Raw genomic sequence first — 21015 nt, forward strand, 5'->3', positions numbered from 1 at the left:
CTGCTCATAGGTAAGTGGTCCAACCATTAGGCCACCCGGCCGGGCGGAACAACCATGTTTTTTTAAAAAACCGAAAGTGAAAATGGTTATAACTTGTTAGTGATTAGCCAACGAGACACCCAGGTCTGGTATTCCGGAAAGTCGCATTTAGAGAAAATCGCCCTTGGAGCAGAGCTTTCTTTTTCCTTTTTTTCAGGAACCAAACCGTTCCTCTGAGCGACACCCACTGGGAATCGGGCAGCACCCACCTCGGGGACGGCACCCGGTCGTCCCGCCCAGCTCCCCCGCGGCAGCCTCCGGCTTCCGGGAAGGCCGGGCACTTTGGACCCGGGGTGCGCGCTCGGCGGGCCCAGGAGGCGGGTGAGTGGGGCGCCAGGTCCCCGGCTGCCATCCCTGCTGCCAGCAGTCCCGGGCTGAGGGGCCCTGAGTGCGAAGGGAGGGGGGCTCCGCGGGGCCCCGGACGCTTGCGATCGCGGGGCCGACAGCGCCCAGGTGGTGGCTCTGCGCCCCCCGCGCCCCCGCGCCCCCCGTGCCCCTGAGCTGCCCGCCTCCCTGGTCGTTGCAGCGGGCGACGTGCCACCCTTCGCTGCCCCGGCCTCTAACCCCGGCTTCTTAGATTGCTTTGCTGCTTCTGGGAAACTGAAACTCAAAATGGTTTGCGTTTCCCCGCTGTTCCCGTCCCGCTTCCCCCCATAGTTCTTAGAGGAACTGATTCCTTCAGGAGCCTGACTGCTTGGCAGGCACAGGGCTTGGCAGACACTCCTCACTTCTCAGAATAGGCAGGCATAGCCCCCTGAGAGACATCCGAAGAAGCATATGATGTTTCCCTGTCCATATAACACACACAGGTTTCTTAAAAACCTGTTTATGCATCACTATTGCAACGAATGACCACCTTCTTCCTTTTCTGCCCCCAGTCTTTCTTTTTGCAGCCAACCAGGCAGGCAGATGGGAAGGTTCCGTTCTCTCAGGCCTTGTGCCACAATGATAAGTATATTAGAATAGGTGGTAGGTGGAGGCGATTTGTATTGGTTTTGTCAGGTGTGTCGTAACAAATTACCCCTGACTTAGTAGCTTAAAAACCACACATTTATTATCTTACAATTCTGAGGTTAGAAGCCCAACCTGGGTCTCACTGGGCGAACATCAGTGTGTCTGCAGGGCTGCCTTCCTTTTTGTAGGCTGCGGGGGCGAAACTGTTTTCTTGTCTTTTTTTTTTTTTGATTCTTTAGGCTGCCCACCTGCCTTGGCTCAGCGCTGTCCTTTGCCCATCTTCAAAGCCAGCAACATCCCATCTCTCTGACTGACTGCTCTGCTGTCCCCTGTCACCCTGACTCCGGTCTGCTGCCTTCCTCTTTCATTTTAAAGGACTGTGGTGCCGAAACCGGTATGGCTCAGTGGATAGAGCATCGGCCTGCGGACTGAAAGGTCCCAGGTTTGATTCCGGGCAAGGGCATGTACCTTGGTTGCAGGCACATCCCCAGTAAGGGGTGTGCAAGAGGTAGCTGATGGATGATTCTCTCTCATCGATGTTTCTAATTCTCTATCCCTCTCTCTTCCTCTCTGTACAAAATCAATAAAATACCTTTTTTTAAAAAATAAAAAATTAAAGGACTGTGGTGATTACATTGGGCCCCACTGATAATCCAGGATGAGCTCCATAGTTCCTAAAAAATGTATTTGTATTGACTTCAGAAAAGAAGGGAGAGAGAGAGATAGAAACATCAATGATGACAGAGAATCATTGATAAGCTGCCTCCAGCCCACAGCCCAGGCATGTGCCCTGATCGGGACTAGAACCATGATCACCATGATCTCCTGGTTCTTAGGTCGAAGCTCAACCACTGAGCCATGTGGGCTGGGCTGGAATTCTTTCCTGCAAAAAGGTGTTCTCTACATAACTGAAATGCAGTGATCAAAATCAGGGAATTGATACTGACCATTGCTGATTCTAATTTTTGGATTCAATTCAGATGTTGCCAGTTGTCCCAAAAATATCCCATGTAACAAAAAGACCCAGTTCAGAATCCCACGTTGCATTTAGTGGTGATGCCTCTGTAGTCTCTTTCAGTCTGGCACGGTTTCTCGGTCTTTCCTGGGCTTTTATGAACATGACACTTTTGAAGTCTGAGCAATGTTTCTTCATGCTTAGATTCAGATGGTGCATCCTTGGCGGGAATATCACAGGCGTCATACTGTGCTCTCAGCGTGCCCTATCACATGGCATAGGATTTCCAGTCACCACGCTATTGACTTTAATCATTTCATTCTGGTGGCGTCTGGCTGCTTCTTCAAAATACAAAAGTTACTATTTTCCTCTTTGAAGTTAATAACTATTTTAATTGCTGGGGAAGTATTTTACAATTCACTAAATGGTCATTTCCTCATCATCATTTTAATTTATTCATTTGTATCAGTATAGACTCATCTATTCTGGATTTAGTTGTTATGGTCCTTATTTACTGGTATGCTTAATTTCTTCCCAGGTTTGCTCAGTGAGACCCTCTTCAAGCTGAATCTTTAGACCTTTTTGCATGTCCTCATCATTCTTTGAGCACTTCTTGCTTTGGGCACCATAGAATGCTTGCTGACTTGTATGTTTTCTCTCTCAGTCCTAGAAAGGTTAGAAGTCCAAAGTAGTAATTTTTTAAAAGGGAGCATATTATGAATGCTATGGTTAACTACAAAGGTATGTTAATGCCCATCATTTTCTACTACTTTGTTGAAAAGCAAAAGATTTGTAGAACCCTCTTATATCTTTATAGGTGTAAAGTTACCTGAAATATAGACTTTGTTTGGATATAAGCCACATGATAATAAAGAATTTGATGACAGGGGAAAGATGTAGTGAAGGAGAGATTTTTTTTTTCCCCCTGTAAAAAGGTCAGGTTTGTTAATTTCCTTCTTATTGAGTTTGTGTCTATATACTGTCTTTAAAATATTAAACATTTTGACATTAGGGAATCATGGCATTTGGTGGTGAAGAGATAGACGAAGTTATGAAGGAGTATTTGAAAGATGAAGAATTTACAAAAGATGAACAGAAGCAGGTAAATAGAAAAATTACTGGGTATTATTTAAGATTAATTTATATACATTCATTTTTCAGTGAAGCATGTTTTATATGTTTTATCCAATATTGAATGTTGGAGGGTATTAGGGTTTTCTGAAATACTTTTACTTCCATTATTCATATGTTAAGAGAAGAATCATATTTCTATTTTGTCTTTTCCAAGGCTTACAACATTACTGCATTTCTTTGATTTACATCCAGAAGTTAAGAGCATAGTTAGCAATGATCTGATCAGACCCAAGAGGGAAGGTGGCTCAGGTAGCTTAAACTTTTTACCCAAAGCCATATATCTGGCATATCAAGGTAGAAAAAAAAAAATCACAGCATTTAAAAGACAATTTTTCCCAGAGAAAGAGATGTGCAATTTGAAAGTCATATTGTAGTCATAAATAGCTGGGAGAGGAGTTGACAGAGCATTGGACGGAGACTCAGAAGACCTGCGTCTCAATCTTTGCACTACTATAGAAATTTCTGTGACTTTGCTCTGTGTGAAAGGCGGTTTCCTTATTTGTGAAATGGAGATAATAACTTTGGGGAGTGATAAGAGATGATGTAAAACTCCATTTATTATTCACATGATTATATTTATTCTGGGACTGTCTAATGTCTTTTTTATTGTTGTTCAGAGAAATTTAGCTTCTTTAATTCTTTTAGAAAAATTAGGTCAGGAGCTGTTTAATTTTTTGGTGCTATTTGATATATTTGTGTTTGTGGTTTGCTTTTTTTTTTTAGAAATTAATTGAAAAAATATTAGAGGAAAACATTTACTTAACGATGGAGATCCAAAAGCTTGAAACTGAGTTACAAGAGCCCACCGGCAGCTCTCAGGTACACCTTTACTTATTTTGTGTATCCCATTTTTAATGACACCACTTTTCCGGAAAAGAGATTTCATGATATAAAATTCACTTTTAAAACATCATGGTCATCCATGGCACCACTGTTTGTAATAGTCCCAACGTGAAAACAACCCAGTGTCCCACCGTAATAGAGTGAGTTCATAAATCGGAGTACATTCACACAATGACATACTACACAGAATGAGAATGAACAGTTCATCTAACATCATGGATGAATTTCATTAACACAGGGTAGAGCCAAAAAAGGAATTCTTCTACTTAAATATAGCACAAAAGCAGGATGTTAGACGTTAGCATGATAGGAACTACAAGGTAGGAACTAGAAGGAAACCCAAGAAGTCTCTGAGTGTTGGTTGGTCATGTTTTGTTTTTGATCTGGGTGCTGGTCACACATGTGTGATCACCCTGTAAAATTTCATCTTTCTGTACACTTATGATAATGCACTTTTTTATATTTATGTAAGTGAAATTTTAAAAAAATCACACACAAAAAAAATGATGGTCGTTATCAATCACTTTTGGACCAAATTCTCACAAAGTTTTTTTTTTATTGTTGCTCTCCTCATCCAAGGTGCTATGGTAACTTAAATAAGTTGCACAGTTTAAAAAAAAAAAAAAAAGGATGTATATCTTCACCATTAGTCTCTCCTAAATTTTCTTGTATTTGAATTAGACATGACTTTCACCCCCTTTTTTCTTCATAACAACTCATAATTGTTTCTTTTTAAAATATATTTTTATTGATTTCAGAGAGGAAGTGAGAGGGGAAGAGAGAAACATCAATAATGAGAGAGAATCATTGATCGCTGCCTCCTGCATACCCCACACTGGGGACCCAACCTGCAACCTGACCGGGAATCAAACCATGACCTCCTGATTCATAAGTAGATGCTCAACCACTGAGCCATCCTGTCAGGCCATAATTGTTTCTCTACATGATGTACATGCTTAAAGCATTGCCATTTTTTTTTTTTTTTTTGTCTCTGAAATGGGGAATAGGATATTGAATATCAGGAAGTGCAGTTTCCCATGTTTATGGGACTTAGAGAAGATTTAAGATTCTGGCGACTCGGACTGGAGCCAGAATCAGTGTCTTAGAACTCAAAGGGTCTTGAGAAACCAGCCAGCATAGTTGACCACTTTATGGAGGGCTGAAGCGGTGGTCCACAGGGCTTAGAGACTTGCTTTCTGCCACAGTGTGTTCAGGACTAGAATCAGGTGCTCTCACTCTCATTCCAGAAGCTCTCAGAGATGTTGCAGGTTCAGTCCCAAAACACTGCATTAAAACAAACATGGCAATATAAGTGAGTCACATGAATTGTTTGGTTTCCCAGTACATATGAAAGTTATGTTTACACTATACTGTAGTCTATTAAGTGTGAAATAGCAATATGTCTATAGTTTGGCTCAGTGGTAGAGTGTCGGCCTGCGGACTGAAGGGTCCCAGGTTCGATTCTGGTCAAGGGCATGTACATTGGTTGTGGGCACATCCCCGGTAGGGGGGATGCAAGAGGCAGCTGGTCAACGTTTCTCTCTCATCGACGTTTCTAGCTCTCTATCTCTCTCCCTTCCTCTCTGTAAAAAATCAATTAAAAAAAATAAAGAAAGAACAATGTAATACCTTAGTTAACAAATACTTTATTGCTGAAAAATGTTAACTATTGAATAGTATCTGAATCATCGGTGAATCGTAATCTTTTTGCTGGAGGAGAGTCTTCAGTTTGTAAAATATGCAATATCTGTGAAGTGCAATAAGCGAAGCTCAATAAAATGAGGTATGCCTGTATAACTGGATACCTCCACATAATTGGGAAACACTTTGCCTTTTCTCAGACATTACAGATTTTTTTTTATAATATATATTTTATTTTATTTTTTATTTTTATTTATTTATTTATTTATTTTACAGAGAGAAAAGACAGGGGGAAGGATAGAGAGTTAAAAACATTGATGAGAGAGAAACATCAATTAGCTGCCTCTGCACCCCCCTACTGGGGATGTGCCCAAAACGAAGGTACCTGCCCTTGACTGGAATTGAACCTGGGACCCTTCAGTATGCAGGTCAACACTCCCTCCACTGAGCCAAACCCGTTAGGGCCATGGTTGGCAAACTGTGGCTTCTGAGCCACATGCGGCTCTTTGGCCCCTTGAGTGTGGCTCTTCCACAAAATATCATGGCCTGGCTGAGTCTATTTTGAAGAAGTGATGTTAGATTAAGTTGAAAAAATTTGGCTCTCAAAAGAAATTTCAATCATTGTACTGTTGATATTTGGCTCTGTTTACCACTGTATTAGGGCATTATAGATTGTTTTGAAATTAGAATGATGGTAATCAGAAATTCCACTGAAGTAACATGTAGATATACAATGAATATAAGATTAGATCAAAAGACTCAATGAATATGTCTAATCTCTTCGAGATAACCTTTTATTTCAGCATGGGAACTAGAAATGGAAACACAAAATTTATTTGTGCATTTATGTGTAATTATATAGATCTGTTGGTTCCTTTGATTTTTTAAGTAGCTAAGTATAACCACTTAACTTTTTCCTCCATATTACAAATCTTGTTGATAGTGTCCCTTACATTTCTATAAACCTAAATTGTGGTATTGGTTAAAATTTTGATGGGCAGGCAGTGGGGAAGGGAGAAATTAAATTTGATATATTTTAAATTATATAATTCAGATTTCAGACCATTTATTCAGCACAACATTTTTTAAAAACTGCTTTAGGATCATATGTGTAATATAAAAATTGGGGAAATTAATATGTTTTACAACATAATTTTATAGCTGAATAATTGCCTATAAAAGAGACACAAGGAAAAGTGAGGCTTCAACATTAAAATGGGAAAATATAAAAAATAGGTGACATTTTGGATATGTTGTATTCTTAAGAGCAGATACAGACATATCATGTTTGTTTAAATCATTATTACTAAAATGTAATTGTAACCTCAACCACCACATGGTATATTTTAGATGTACTTTCTTTCATGTATTCCTTTGCATTTTTTTAATGTTCATAAAAAGCTTAATTTATTCAAAAAATTAATTATATAATTCAGGAGACTTTCTTTTGGGATGAAATTTTTTGGGTTTGCTATAAAATTAACCACAGTGTACTCCCAAGTCCATTTCATGCCTCTTTGCAAGAAGAATAAACATTCTGTATAATGATTCCCTTGTGAGCTAGCCTGTTATTGGCACAGTTTTCTAAAAGGTACTTTTATGAAGTGTATTATCTTTAGAAACAAACACTATACAATATTGACCAGTTTAAATATTGGTTAGAAAAAGTGAGAGATTATATGCTTATAATTTGATCTGTGAAATAAGATGAAAGGATCAGTATCTGATTGCATTACTGAGGACTGAAGCAATTACTAAAGTTATTAAATAAAACCACACTGAGTATTCTGTGGGATTTTGAGATCAGTGGAGGATGAATTATTGGGTGATCAGATCACATTATCACTGGAAGGGCTTAAGTTATTCCTTGTCTTGATTTTAATCAAACATTTCATTTTTGAAATAGATTAAAGAGGATATTCCTGAAACAAAGATGAAATTCACATCATTAGAGAATCCTGAGGATGACAGCAGGTTTTCAAATATCTCCTGTTCATTTCAAGTGAGCTCACGAGTTCCTTATGAGCTACAAAAAGGAGAAGCACTCATCACCTTTGAAGACGAAGAAGGTATGATGAATGTTCAACCTCATGACCAACTTACCTTTGGAAAGCACTTGCACTTTCAAAGAGCTTTCCTAGACATTTGACTATTGCTTTACAATTTCATCCCATTCTCAAAGTGAAACTCTGAGGCAGGTATGATTATCCCCATTTCGCCGATGTGAAAACTGACTTTGAGACGTTAAGTGACTTGAAAATGATCACTCATTCAAAATGCAGTGGCTCCGAGACTCAAGCCCAAGTGTTGTGATGTCCAATACCAGCATCTTCTGGTTCTACCTGCCACTTTCAAATGATAACACTAATGTTTTAAGAACATAGAGCTCTACACAGTTATCAGAGAGTTCTCACAGGCATGATCTCATTTTATACTCTCATGACTCTGTAATGTAAGAGAGTTACTCTGTACATTTTATAGCCAAGAAACAGATTCTCAGGTGTTGACGTGATTTACCAAAGGGCATATGACCAATGGATGGACAGAGCTCAGGAGTCAGAGATGTGGGATGGAATCTGATGTTTGCTAAGTCTGCCATGGTGCGAGATCTTGTTCAGAGCTCGGAGCACCTTAATGAGGAGAATCTGGATTTTACTTTTATTTATTTATTTATTTTAAATATATTTTATTGATTTTTTTACAGAGAGGAAGGGAGAGGAATAGAGAGCTAGAAACATGGATCAGCTGCCTCCTGCACACCCCCCACCAGGGATGTGCTCGCAACCAAGGCACTTGCCCTTGACCAGAATTGAACCTGGGACCCCCAAGTCCGCAGGCTGATGCTCTATCCACTGAGCCAAACCAGTTTCGGAGAGAATCTGAATTTTAGTGTCATATTTGCTAGAAGTGTGATTTGGGTAGAGTTCTTTATAAATCTCAGATTTTCTGTGACGGGCTTTGTGGTCATATCTACCTAATGGAGTTGCTTTGAGTATTAAATGAGAAACGTTATAACATACTTAGCAGTGTCTGACACATATAAACACTTAGTAAATGTTAGCTGTTATTATTGCTATAAGTTAGGGATTTTCTAGATAAGAGAAGAAGATAAGGGACTTAAAAGAAGATAGGGATCTTGCTCAAGGTTCATACAGTTAACAAATTGCAGAGCTGAGAGCCGAACACTGTTTACCCATTTGCTTTCTACTGAAGCGGCATTCCTCTGAGCAGACCCCCATGTGCCAAGTTATGGACTGGCCTGGGGTGGGGTGAGCTAGAAGAGGTCAGTGTGTGGTGGGGGAGTGGGGAGGAGACATATGAAATACTTTCAACAATAAATATTTTTAAAAAATAGCCAGTGTGGCTTCGTGGTTGAGCATTGACCTATGAACCAGGAGGTCAGGATTCAATTCCTGATCAGAACACATGCCCAGGTTGTGGGTTTGATCCCTAGTGTGGGGTGTGCAGGAAGCAGCTGATCAATGATTATGTTGTTACTATTTCTCTCTCCCTTTCTTTCTATCGATAAAATCAATTATATATATGATTTAAAAACATTTTTTAAAATTAAAATAAAGGTGCTCCTTCAGGTTTTAGCCCTGTCACCTCCAATCTCCCCAAAAAGGAGAATAAATCTTAAAAGTTCTCATTACAAAAACTGTTTTTGTTACTGTGTATGATGGCGATGGTATCTTATTATGGTGGTCAATTTGCAATATATACACATATCGAATATAAGTTTGTACACCTAAAACTAATATAATGTTATATGTCAATTTGACCTTAATTCAAAACAAAACAAAACAATGACCTTCTAGCAGGTCAGTAAATACTATTGGTTCACCCTGGTCCACCCCTACAGCTGAAGGCGGAGTGGGAGACCAAGGGCCATGCTGGCAGTTGGCAGTGGGCAGTGGGATTAATCTGAAAGACCGAATTGAAGATTTGGGAGGCAGGGATTCTGCACCGGAATTACCTGGGAATACTGAGAATAGTATTCTCTTCAGAAACAGCGCATCACTGCTTTCACCACAGGCATGGCTCTGAGGTCCTGGTCTCCTGGGACAACTTTGGGTTTATATAATTAGCAGGAGTTGGCGTTTGATGGTCAGTGTCACAGAAGTTGAAGCACAAGTGGTTCCTTCCAGCTGCGTCAGATCACCAGATGTTGGAGGTTTTGGGTGTGGGGAATGAGAAGGAAAGAGCATCATTTAAGTATTACTTCATTAATATTTTGTTATTGTCTGTTGTCATTAACAAAAAAAGTCATAATTCAAGAGTCATAGCAGAGTACAATGAATGGGAATTCCCACATGATAAGGCCCTGTCTTCTAGCCAGTTTCTCTCTTCCTCCAGCTGTGCTGTGCAAGCTGGTTGCCATAAACATAAGGGAGGTTTGTAAAGCCACGAGTGGGCATCTCTTATTTTCATGGCAAATTAGAGCAAACAGCTCCGAATACTAACTGAAGACTTATAACCTCTTGTATCACACAATTAAAAACAAGCACACCCACATGCATTGTAAATGGACACACAGTTGCTGTTTACTATTCTAATCAATTTTAGCATAATTATATTACTGAGCGTCTCCTATTTGCATGGATGAATTTAATGTGATAGTTTTGTGATTGGCACAGGAAGGCTATCAGCTTTTCAGTGAATTATCTCAAAAACTTTTTTTTCCAAATTTAATAAATCTTTATTCCTCAGATTATTACAATAGTTTCTCCTTCTCCACCCCTCCCCCCCCCAGCTCCCTTCCACCCGGTTCCCACCCCATCCTCTGCCCTTACCTCCCCCTCAAAAACATTTTCGTGAAAGTAGAATTCCTAATGAAATATGGCCAAAAAAGAGAGATTCACTCTTTGGTATTCAAGCCTAGGTGGTCTTTAATGTGTAATCCTTGGGAAGGACAGGGAGAAAAGTAAATATTTACATATTAAAAAGGAGCCACAGATGACACATAAGGTTGATTGTCAGGATGGCACTGACCCACAAAGGCTTTCCCAGCTTACTCAACACGGAAGAAATTTCTGGCTGTGCTTTCATGTCCTGAGGGAATTCTCTGTTCATTGTCCACAGTGGAAAGGAAGGGTGTGTGACTATACTGATATCATATATGAATTTCTGAAGAATTATTAGGCTCATCTCTTAAGAGATGAATCTAGAACTTGATGAGGATTTCCACACTGTAATTTTTGCTGATGTATTTTGACTTTAATATAGCCTGCTTTGTTGGCCAGACCATTATCACTTGGAAATCCCAAGAGAAGTTTTAAAAATTAGATCCTTGAAAATGAAAGAAAATTGCCCTGGCTGGGGAGGCTCAGTTGGTTGAGTGTCCCCCTGTACACCAAAAGGTCGCAGGTTCAGGGAACATGCCTGGGTTGCAGGCTCTTTCCCTAGATGTTTCTTTCTCCCTCTTCGTTTCTCTCTCTCTCTTCCTTCCTTTCTTTCTAGAGAAATCTTTAAAAACTTAAGTTAAATTTAAAATATTTAGGATAGTTTGTTCTTTTATAATTGAATTTATTGGGGTAACACTGGTTATTAAAATTACATAGGTTTCAGGTGTGCAATTCTACAACACATCATCTGTACACTGTATCCATCTAGGATAATATGTTATTAAACCGAAAGAGTAAACATATATTGAAATACTGGAAATTAATACTTCCCAATTTATTTTTCAGTTGCCCAAAATGTGATCAGAATGGAGAAGCATCACGTGAACATAATGGATATAGGTGTGGAGGTTATGGCCAAGCCAGTTCCCTTAAATTCAGGAGTCAGATTCCAGGTAACACGGTGATTGAAGCTTTTCAGAATTCTATTAAACATGGACAGTGTTCTCATTCATATCTCTGACCATGAAATGATTTCCCAGGTTTCTGTAGAAGTGTCTAAAATGAAGGTCAATGTTACTGAAATTCCTGGAGAATTGCCTGAAAATCAGATGAGAGACAAGATAGAACTGAGCTTTTCTAAGTCCCGAAACGGAGGCGGAGAAGTGGAATGCGTAGAGTATGATAAGCAGGCCGGAAGTGCTGTCATCACATTTGTGGAAACTGGAGGTATTTACGTATTTATTTATTTTTCTTAATATATATATTATTGATTTTTTACAGAGAGGAAGGGAGAGAGATAGAGAGCTAGAAACATCGATGAGAAATATCGACCAGCTGCTTCTTGCACACCCCCTACCAGGGATGTGCCCATAACCAATGTACATGCCCTTGACCAGAATCGAACCTGGGACCTTCCAGTCCGCAGACTGATGCTCTACAACTGAGCCAAACCGGTTTCGGCGGTATTTACCTATTTAGAAAGTTTAAAAAAATACTCTACCACTTAAATTATGTTCTGCCATTTCTAAAGGTATTATTTTTCTACTTTTTTTTGGGTGTGTGTCCTTTTTTTTAATTGTTGAAAGTATTACATATGTCTCCTTTTTCCCTGATTGATGCTCCCTTCCTGTCACTTCCCTCCACCCCCAAGACAAGCTCCCACGCCCCAGTGTCTGTGTCCATTGGTTATGCTAATATGCATGCAGTGTCTGTGTCCATTGGTTATGCTAATATGCAATATGCATGCATGTAAGTCCTTTGGTTGATCTCTCACTTCCCCCCATCCCCCTCACTTTCTCTCTGAGGTTGGACTGTCAGTTCAGTGTTTCTTAGTCTCTGGATCTATTTTTGTTCATCAGTTTATGTTGATCATTATATCCCACATATGAGTGAGATCATGTGATATTTATCTTTCTCTGACTGGCCTATTTCGCTTAGCATAATGCTCTACAGGTCCATCTGGGGATGTAAGGATGGTTCAATATCCAAAAATCAATAAATGTGATACATTACATAAACAAATTGAGAGACAAAAATCACATAATCATATCAATTGATGCAGAAAAAGCATTTGACAAAATCCAACACCTTTTTAAAAAAATATTTTTTTAGCCAAAACCGGTTTGGCTCAATGGATAGAGCGTTGGCTTGGGGACTGAAAGGTCCCGGGTTCGATTCCGGTCAAGGGCATGTACCTTGGTTGCGGGCATATCCCCAGTAGGGGCTGTGCAAGAGGCAGCTGATTGATGACTCTCATCAATGTTTCTAACTATATCTCTCTCTCCCTTCCTCTCTGTACAAAATCAATAAAATATGTTTTAAAAAAATATTTTTTTATTGATTTCAGAGAGGAAGGGAGAGGGAGAGAGAGTTAGAAACATCAATGATGAGAAAGAATCATTGATTGGCTGCCTCCTGCACACCCCTACTGGGGATCAAGCCCTCAACTGGGGCATATGCCCTTGACAGGAATCGAACCTGGGACCTTTGCGTCCACAGGCTGACGCTCTATCCACTGAGCCAAACCAACTAAGGTCCAACACACTTTCTTGATAAAAACTCTTAGCAAAGTGGGAAGAGAGGGATCATACTCATTTATATGACAAATTTATAGTCAACATCATACTCAATGGACAAAATCTAAAATCATTTCCTTTAAGAACAGGAACAAGACAGGGATGCCGACTTTCACCACTCTTGTTCGATATAGTAGTGGAAGTGCTAGCCATAGTGATCAGACAAGAAAAAAAAAAGTATCTAAATTGGAAAAGAAGTAAAACTGTCATTATTCGCAGATGACATGATACTGTACATAAAAGACCCTAAAGATTCCATCAAAAAAACTCTTAGACTTTGTCTACTTTTTTTTATTTGGAATTTATAAGAAAGCATAAAAAATAGGGGTTGCTTTTAAATCTTATAAAATGGTAGGTAGAGTCCTGGTTTTTATGAATGCTACTGAGAATGGTAATATTACACAGATACTGAGTACATACATCCTCATCATGTCCCAGGCATGGAGTCAGGTGTTGTATACATTTATCTCTTCTGATCAACTCGAGGTGTTGTGATATCATTTTATTGATGAGGAAACTGAGGCCTGGGGAGGTTAAATAACCCAAGATCACACAGTAGGTGTGTGGCAGAGAAATCTGTCCCCTTTTTAGGAAGAAATGGACTATTACCAAATCATCTCAGGGAGGCTTATATTCTTATGATTAAAAATAGAAGATTCTACAACTACTTTTGTTAATTTGTTCAAGTGATCCTTAATGTCAGAAATCTTTTGCTCTAAGTCTTAGGGCTTCTCCTGTATAATAGAAATTCAACATACAATTAAAAACATTGACTGATTAGGTTTTTTCATAACAAAAAATAATCCATGCTTTCTAAAGAAAGTGGAAATAATAGAGAAGAGCATTAGTTTAGTAAAAATTGAGACATTTCCTTCCCATCTGTATGCTGTAGTTAGTTATGATTAGATTTTTCTGGAATTGCTTGATCATAGGGTGATTCTATGCTTAATGTTTTGAGGAACTGCCATACTGTTATTTGCTGTGGCTGCACCATTTTACATATTTGCCAGCAAGAGTCTGCACTCTTGGCCACTGTACATACTGGTGATCCAAGGTGGATTGGTGAGAGGAGAGAAAAACAAAGTGATTGGCTATTCTTCTGAACTGTTTCTATTACATTTTATGCTGTCTTGACATATTGCCTTTTTACCCTCTAGGAGGAAAGATGCTGCTAAATATAAATCTGATTATTCTTTGGTTTAGAGAAGAATGATGAATTTTTATTATTATTTGCCTTCACTTTTTCTCGATGGTGTTCAATACTCCAACCCCTTTGCTTAACATCATTATATAAGTTTGCTGAATATCATGTATTAGTTATAGGATAACTAACACATCCATAAACACATACAATATATAGTGTAAATATATATATTTTAAAATATCATAAAATATATGTATTGGATTCTAATCATAGTTTTTCTTTGATAATTCTTTAGAAACTGGGCAACACTTTTTTTAGGATGGGTGGGTTAATTTTGCAGATGGTAATTGCATTTTTCTTCTTTTTTTTTGTAATTGCATTTTATGTAGCTACTCAGGTGAGGCTATTTGAGGACATTGTAACTCTCTCTGCTTTGATTGACTCTGGTAAATATTTCAAGCGAGAAGGATCGACCTAAACCTCCTTATGTTGGCCTTATAGGTTTCAGAGTTATGTACTGTGAAGTCTTCAAAGTAGACTGCAATGTCTTAACATTTAATCACTCAATTTACTGCTTATTGTGATACTGTTCTATTGGAAGGAAGTTTTAACTTAAGTTAAAATGTTTATGCTATAAATAAAGTAATTTTAAAAAATTTACTCCTAGTTGCTGACAGGATTTTGAAGAAGAAAGACTATCCGCTGTATATAAACCAGGACTGCCACAGAGTTGTTGTTTCACCATACATAGAAACTCACTTGAAAAAGTTTCAGGTAAGGTCCTCTCTTTTCTTCCATTTTTGGGAATTTACCGCTTGATCCCACCCCACAAAAAATAAAGAAAAGGTTGAGTCTGTTACTGTTTGAATCTTATTAAAGAGAGGTATCAAAATAGTTTCCTTATATCTGCTTGGTACAGAATGAGTTTGTTTATTTAATTTATTATACACTTTTAAAAATTAAAATTACTCCAATAATGACACAATATATTTTTTAATTTTTTAATTTTTTTTAATTTTAATTTTTTTGGATTTCAATTATATCTTTTTTAAAAAATATTTTTTTATTAAATTATTATTTTTGTACATATACCAATGTCTCCCCCGCTCCTTACATACAACACAATATTATTTTTTATGCAGAGGCATAGCTACATTTCTCTCATGTGTCTACTGTCATTGGGCATTAACAATAATGTTTCCTGCTCATTTTCTCTGAATTTATTATCTTTAATCCAAACCTGCTCCCCTTTTCTGTTTCTACTCAGATATTTTTTAATTGAAATTGAAATTTATTGACATATCATAGAAGTTTATTACCAATTAAAAAGGAAAGAATGGAAGAGGGAAATATTCTATACCTTAAGTAAAGGAAACTTTTTTTTTCTTTTTACTGTGACAAACACAAATGATTGTGTTCATGATTTTTTTTTTTTTTTTTTTTTTTAGATTTCATTTCATTTTTCCCCCCTTTTTTATTAAATTAACTAGAGGCCCAGTGCATGAAATTCATGTGGGGGTGTGTGTGTCCTTCAGCCCAGCCTGTACCATCTCTAATCTAGGACCCCTCTGACAATCCAGGACTGCTGGCTCCCAACTGCTCACCTGCCTGCCTGATTGCCCCCAACCGCTTCTACCTGCCAGCCTGATCACCCCCTAACCACTCCCCTGCCAGCCTGATTGACGCCTAACTGTTCCCCTGCTGGCTGGCTCGATTGCCCCTAAATGCTCTCCCCTGCAGGCCAAGTCCCCCGCAACTGTCCTCCCCTATAGGCCTGGTTCCCCCCACCCCATCTGCCCTCCCCTGCTGGCCTAATCGCCCACAACTGCCCTCCCCTGGCAGCCATCTTGTGGCAGCCATCTTGTGTCCCTATGGGGACGGCCATCTTTGACCACATGTGGGTGGCCATCTTGTGTGTTGGAGTGATGATCAATTTGCATATTACCTCTTTATTATATAAGATTGGGGTGACATTGGCCAATATGAGCATATAGGTTTCTTACAAGATCTGCATATTGCACTGTATGCCCATCATCCAAACTTAAATCTCTCCTGTCAGGACCCTTTTCTCCCCCTTTCTTCTGGCAACCACCACTGCGGTTTGTGTTCATGAACCTACTCAGGTCTTAAATGACACCATCTACTTAGTCCACCAACATGAAAGCTAGAATTCATGATCAGCTCTTTTTTTTCTTCAGCTTGAACATTCATTTGGTCACTCAGCCTTGTCACTTGCACTGCTGACCTCCTATCTCACTGGCCTTTCTGTCAGCAGAGTTGCCCTTCTTTCCTCTATTGTCTAAAGCCACCAAGGTTGTCTTTCTGAAACTCAGATCTGACTCTGATATGCCTTTGCTTGAAAAATGTTACTGAGGCTCCCTATCTTTTCCAAGATAACTCTGGAATAGTAAGCAGAGCTTATCCATGGAAACATTTGCAATTCAAAGCTCTTAGCAGATTTTCCATTTATTTTTTTTACTTTCCTTTTTAGGTATTTTCAGGAATATCTAAGAGGACAGTGCTTCTGACTGGACTGGAAGATCTCTACATGATGGATGAAGAAATTGTAGGGGATTCCGTTAACATTCACTTTCAGCGGCCGAAGAATGGAGGTGGAGAAGTAGATATGTTCAAATGTTGTCTCAATGAAATTTGCGTAGCATACTTTCAAGAATAGACTTATGGAGTCATATAACAATTAGAGCTTCTGAGCCCAAATCACTATCTGTGTTTTACAAAAACTTTTCTCCTTTAAAAAAATTAAACTTTTAGTTTTTAGTGTCCATCTATTCAGAGACAAATATATTTTTATGGTTCTGAATTCTTCTTTGTTCCTAACTGTGCTGCATATTTACAAACACGAGAGCGCACTATATTAAAAACACTTGTGTTCATAACTTATGTGGATTGGTGCCATGTCTGTTGAAATCAACCGTAAGCGATACAATTGTTTCCCTGCCATGCTGGCTGCTTCTGTCATACTCATGTGGGCCAATTCTGTTTTGTTTCATTTTTTTTTAAAATTTATCTTTAGTATTGAAAGTATTACAGAGTCCTCCGCTCCCCCCCCCCCCCCACCCTCCCGCCCACCCCAGGCCTTCACTACACGCCAATTCTGTTTTGACCCTAACTCCACCAATATGCAGACTTGACTCTTGACATTTCCCAAAAGAATTGTTATATTCAGCAGTTGGTGACTTCTGTGGACTTGACGGAATTTCCAAGGAACTTCAAGAGAAATCATTTCCTGTTTTCCGTAGTATTTCCACAGCTCCAAAGGTATTTCTCAGAGCCAAGTGTGGCTTTCTTCTTGAACTTTCCTTCATCCAGAGTGTCAACTGCCCTCTATTCCTTCCTAGACATCCCCTCTCCAAACAGCACTTATTAAGACTAGAATTCTCTTTTACTCTCCTAGTGAAAAAATAGGTTTAAGGGATTGAAAACCTTGGAATAAAGAGAAAGGTAAATGCAAACCTGCTTATCACTCATGCTTGGTGCTGGGGAATACCTGAAGGTGAAAAACAACAACACAGTACCTGTCCTTTAGGAGCTAAAACTTGAGCTGGAGAGAGAACCAGTTTAATAGCATCCCACTGTTTTAACTTGCAGAAACTTAAAATGATAAAATTGAGGGTTCCTATTCAATTTTAGGAATAAGGTAAAATTATCTTGTTAATAGAGTATGTCTCATGAAGTCAACAGCAGAATTAAATTCATATTAAAATGCTGGTAAGAAATGAAATGGTTTTAGGAAAGATTCTAAACCTAAAACTACCCCCAGAAAACAAACAAACAAACAAACACTTGCTTTGTTTTTCTTCCGATATTTTATTTTTAGGTTTTAAAGTTGTTATACTATATTAGAAGTAGTCATTATTCTCTCACTTCTCTTTGAAATAAGAGATGGTGCCTACAAACTAGGCATTTATAATAAATCTTTATATTCACTGTTTTAGGGGGGAAAAAATCTCATTGTGTTATTCTTTGGAAACAGTAAGATTATTTCATTCTCCCAAAATATAAGAAGAAAAATTGAAAGAACCTTATTTAATTTCTATTGGTTCGGTCTCGCTAGCCTGAGAGTATCCTTTTTAGTGTAGGCACACTGCTAATCAGAAAGAAATTTTTTATATTTAGGGCAAGGTCACTTTTCTTTCTTTTGGGGGCCCTCTTCAGGCAGTAAAATAGATAATTTTATTCGATTCTAAATTTTCACAATGGTTTTTTATAAATGTAAATTATTTTAGAAAATTATATCTTTTCTCTTTTCATCACACCACCCATGGGTGATATGGCTGGATCTCAGAAATCAAGCATTGGCTTCCCTGCTTATTTCTAGGGTTTTAAAGATTTCTTTTTAAAAATATATTTTATTGATTTTTTACAGAGAAGAAGAGAGAGGGATAGAGAGTTAGAAACATTGATGAGGGAGAATCATCAATCTGCTGCCTCTTGCACCCCTCCTACTGAGGATATGCCCTCAACCAAGGTTCATGCCTTTGACCAGAATTGAACCTGGAACCTTTCAGTTCGCAGGCCGACACTCTATCCACTGAGCCAAACCAGTTTCGGAGGTTTTAAAGATTTTACAAAAGGAATGTTGTCTTTGAAACTTTTCCAAGAGATATTATATTGGCTATTTAACACATTGTATTTTAAATTAGGAAGACTTACATTGTGTGTCCAGGATGAAATAGCTCTTACTAAAGGTGTGAAAAGATGTTATTAATATATAAGGCAGGAAAGATAGATCTGTGGAATTACAAGCCCCTCTTGCTGTGTGTGGGTTTATCAATCAAAGCAGGCTAAGTTATGCTGTGATACCAAACCACCTCCCAAATCTCAGTGGCCTCACAAAATAAAAGTCTAATTCTCATTCATGGTGAATGTCAAACAAAGGTTGGTAGGGCATTCTATTCTAATCACTGAAGGCCCCATCTTAAGACATTCTTTCGGACTCAGGGAGGTGGGGAAACGTGATGTTTGGAAAATCTTGCACCAGCAGTTAAGTGCTGTGGCTCAGGACTGACCTGTGTCATTTCCTCTCACATCTCATTGGCCAGAAATAATCACTTGACCTCACGGAAACATAAGGAGTCTAAAAAATTTTGTCTAAAAACGAGGAGGACCAGAGAGAGTGGAGCCAGGATGATAAGAAGCACAGTCTGTTTTGATCTCCTGGCCATCAATCTTCGGATCTCTCTTCTTCACATACAAAATACACTCACTCCATCCCCAAGGGAGAAAAACAAAATATTCCCCCAAGTGGGAGCAAACTAAAAATGCATGAACTCTAGAGGATATGTGGTAGTTTCTCTTTATCCAAAAAAAGAGAAGTAACCACCTCCCAAATCTCAGTGGCCTAACAAAATAAAAGTTTATTTACATCGGTGGAACTGTTACAGAATAACAGCAATAGACTCTATCACAGCTTGGAAAGGACAGTATGGGAGACAGCAGTGACTGAGCCAAAGCCATTCTGAAATTCCACTCTGTAAATGTGGACTCCACACCCTCTGGATGTGGAATTTTGATTGGACCTCAATCGATTCCCTGGAAGTTCTATTACTCATTGTACTCATAACTCCTGAACATTCTTCTATTCCCATTACTCTTCTTGAGCCTATCTAGAATGGGCATTCAAAATATATATTTCTTGGGGATCAAAAGACTTTCTGACTCAGTATACTTACAATGATCCATGTTTGGGACCAAAGTTTTTGAAATTTTGCACTTCCACAGTCTCTACTCCTGGTGGCTAGTTAGCTGGTACCATTGAAACTATCTTATTCTGGTCCGCTTACATGCGCTCTAACAGGCACACTCACAGGTTTTTTCTAGACTTACTTTTTAGAGTTACAATAATTCTGTTTTCTTAGCCCATTCTTCTCTCCCTCCCTTCATTAAACTGTGGGTACTTTGAGTCTCTCAAGCCACTTTTAGTTTTTTTCCTTGAGCTGGTTTGTCCAGTTGAAAACGTTTACTGAATTCTGCAGCCTACTTGCTGTTTTTGCTTTGAGAGATCCAATCTGTTCAGAGATTTAAACCTTGATTTGGTACTTGCCAGAAGGCAGAGTTTGTTACTCAATGGTCTTAGTTTTATCATTTGAGAATGAGAAGTGTTGTTACTTCCAACACTAAAAGTTCCCACATTTCTGGACTTGATTTCCTTTCATTCTTCCTTGCAAAATGGCTAATTATGCCAATTATGTTGCTCAGGGGTTAGATCGTCAGCCTGAGTACTGAAGGATCACAGTTCGATTCCTGCTAAGGGCATGTACCCGGGTTGTGGGTTCACTACCCGTGCCTGGTCGGGGCACGTGCAGGAGGCAACTACTCAATGTGTCTTTTCTCTCTCTCTCTCTCTCTCTCTCTCTCTCTCTCTCTCTCTCTCTCTCTCTCTCTCTCTCTCCCCCTGCCCCCTTCCCCCTCCTCCTCCCTCTGTTCCCTTCCTTCCACTCTCTCAAAAAACAATGGAAAAATTATCCTCCAGTGAGGATTAAAAAAAAAAAAGAAAGAAAAAAAGAAAAGGAAAGGACCAGTTTATAAGCTCATTTCCTTCTTATATTACGTTGTCAAATGCTTCTATATAGCAGACATATGCTACTATAACCTCACAGGAACTTCATTTCTTTAACATAACTTCTTCCTTAATTCAAATGGCTTTGTCCAGTGTAACAGCACTGACTGACTCCCTTGCCTTTTTTCCACCAGATCCTTTCTTTCACTTTCACACACACTGCATGCTCACTCCACTCATCATCAAGCCCTTAGGACATCAGGCTGTGGTCAGCATCCAACTGTCTTCAGAATAAAGCCTCGGATCTGCTGATCTAGGGAACAGAGTTTCGGGCACATTAAAGATAACATCTTGACCTCAGTTGT

The 21015-nt window shown here is 38.9% G+C and overlaps 1 protein-coding gene across 1 annotated transcript; it reads left to right on the forward strand.

Annotated features, from left to right (window-relative positions):
- Nucleotides 1-253: 253 nt before the first annotated feature.
- NMI (N-myc and STAT interactor) lies at nt 254-16882 on the forward strand. The gene is made up of 8 exons (XM_036421423.2): nt 254-360; nt 2961-3050; nt 3806-3901; nt 7473-7635; nt 11257-11363; nt 11451-11637; nt 14798-14904; nt 16622-16882. The coding sequence occupies exons 2-8, from the start codon at nt 2967-2969 to the stop codon at nt 16805-16807; spliced, it is 930 nt and encodes a 309-aa protein (XP_036277316.1). The 5' UTR covers nt 254-360; nt 2961-2966; the 3' UTR covers nt 16808-16882.
- Nucleotides 16883-21015: the final 4133 nt, after the last annotated feature.

The sequence above is a fragment of the Pipistrellus kuhlii genome, unplaced genomic scaffold (genome assembly GCF_014108245.1).
Source record: "Pipistrellus kuhlii isolate mPipKuh1 unplaced genomic scaffold, mPipKuh1.p scaffold_m20_p_7, whole genome shotgun sequence".
Classification (NCBI taxonomy): domain Eukaryota; kingdom Metazoa; phylum Chordata; class Mammalia; order Chiroptera; family Vespertilionidae; genus Pipistrellus; species Pipistrellus kuhlii.

Bases quoted from the DNA above. Each gene is read 5' to 3' on its own strand.
- NMI (XM_036421423.2), top strand. From the start codon at position 2,967: ATGGCATTTGGTGGTGAAGAGATAGACGAAGTTATGAAGGAGTATTTG. The intron at 7,636-11,256 runs GTATGATGAATG...TTTATTTTTCAG, and splicing joins CACCTTTGAAGACGAAGAAG to TTGCCCAAAATGTGATCAGA. The intron at 11,364-11,450 runs GTAACACGGTGA...ATGATTTCCCAG, and splicing joins ATTCAGGAGTCAGATTCCAG to GTTTCTGTAGAAGTGTCTAA.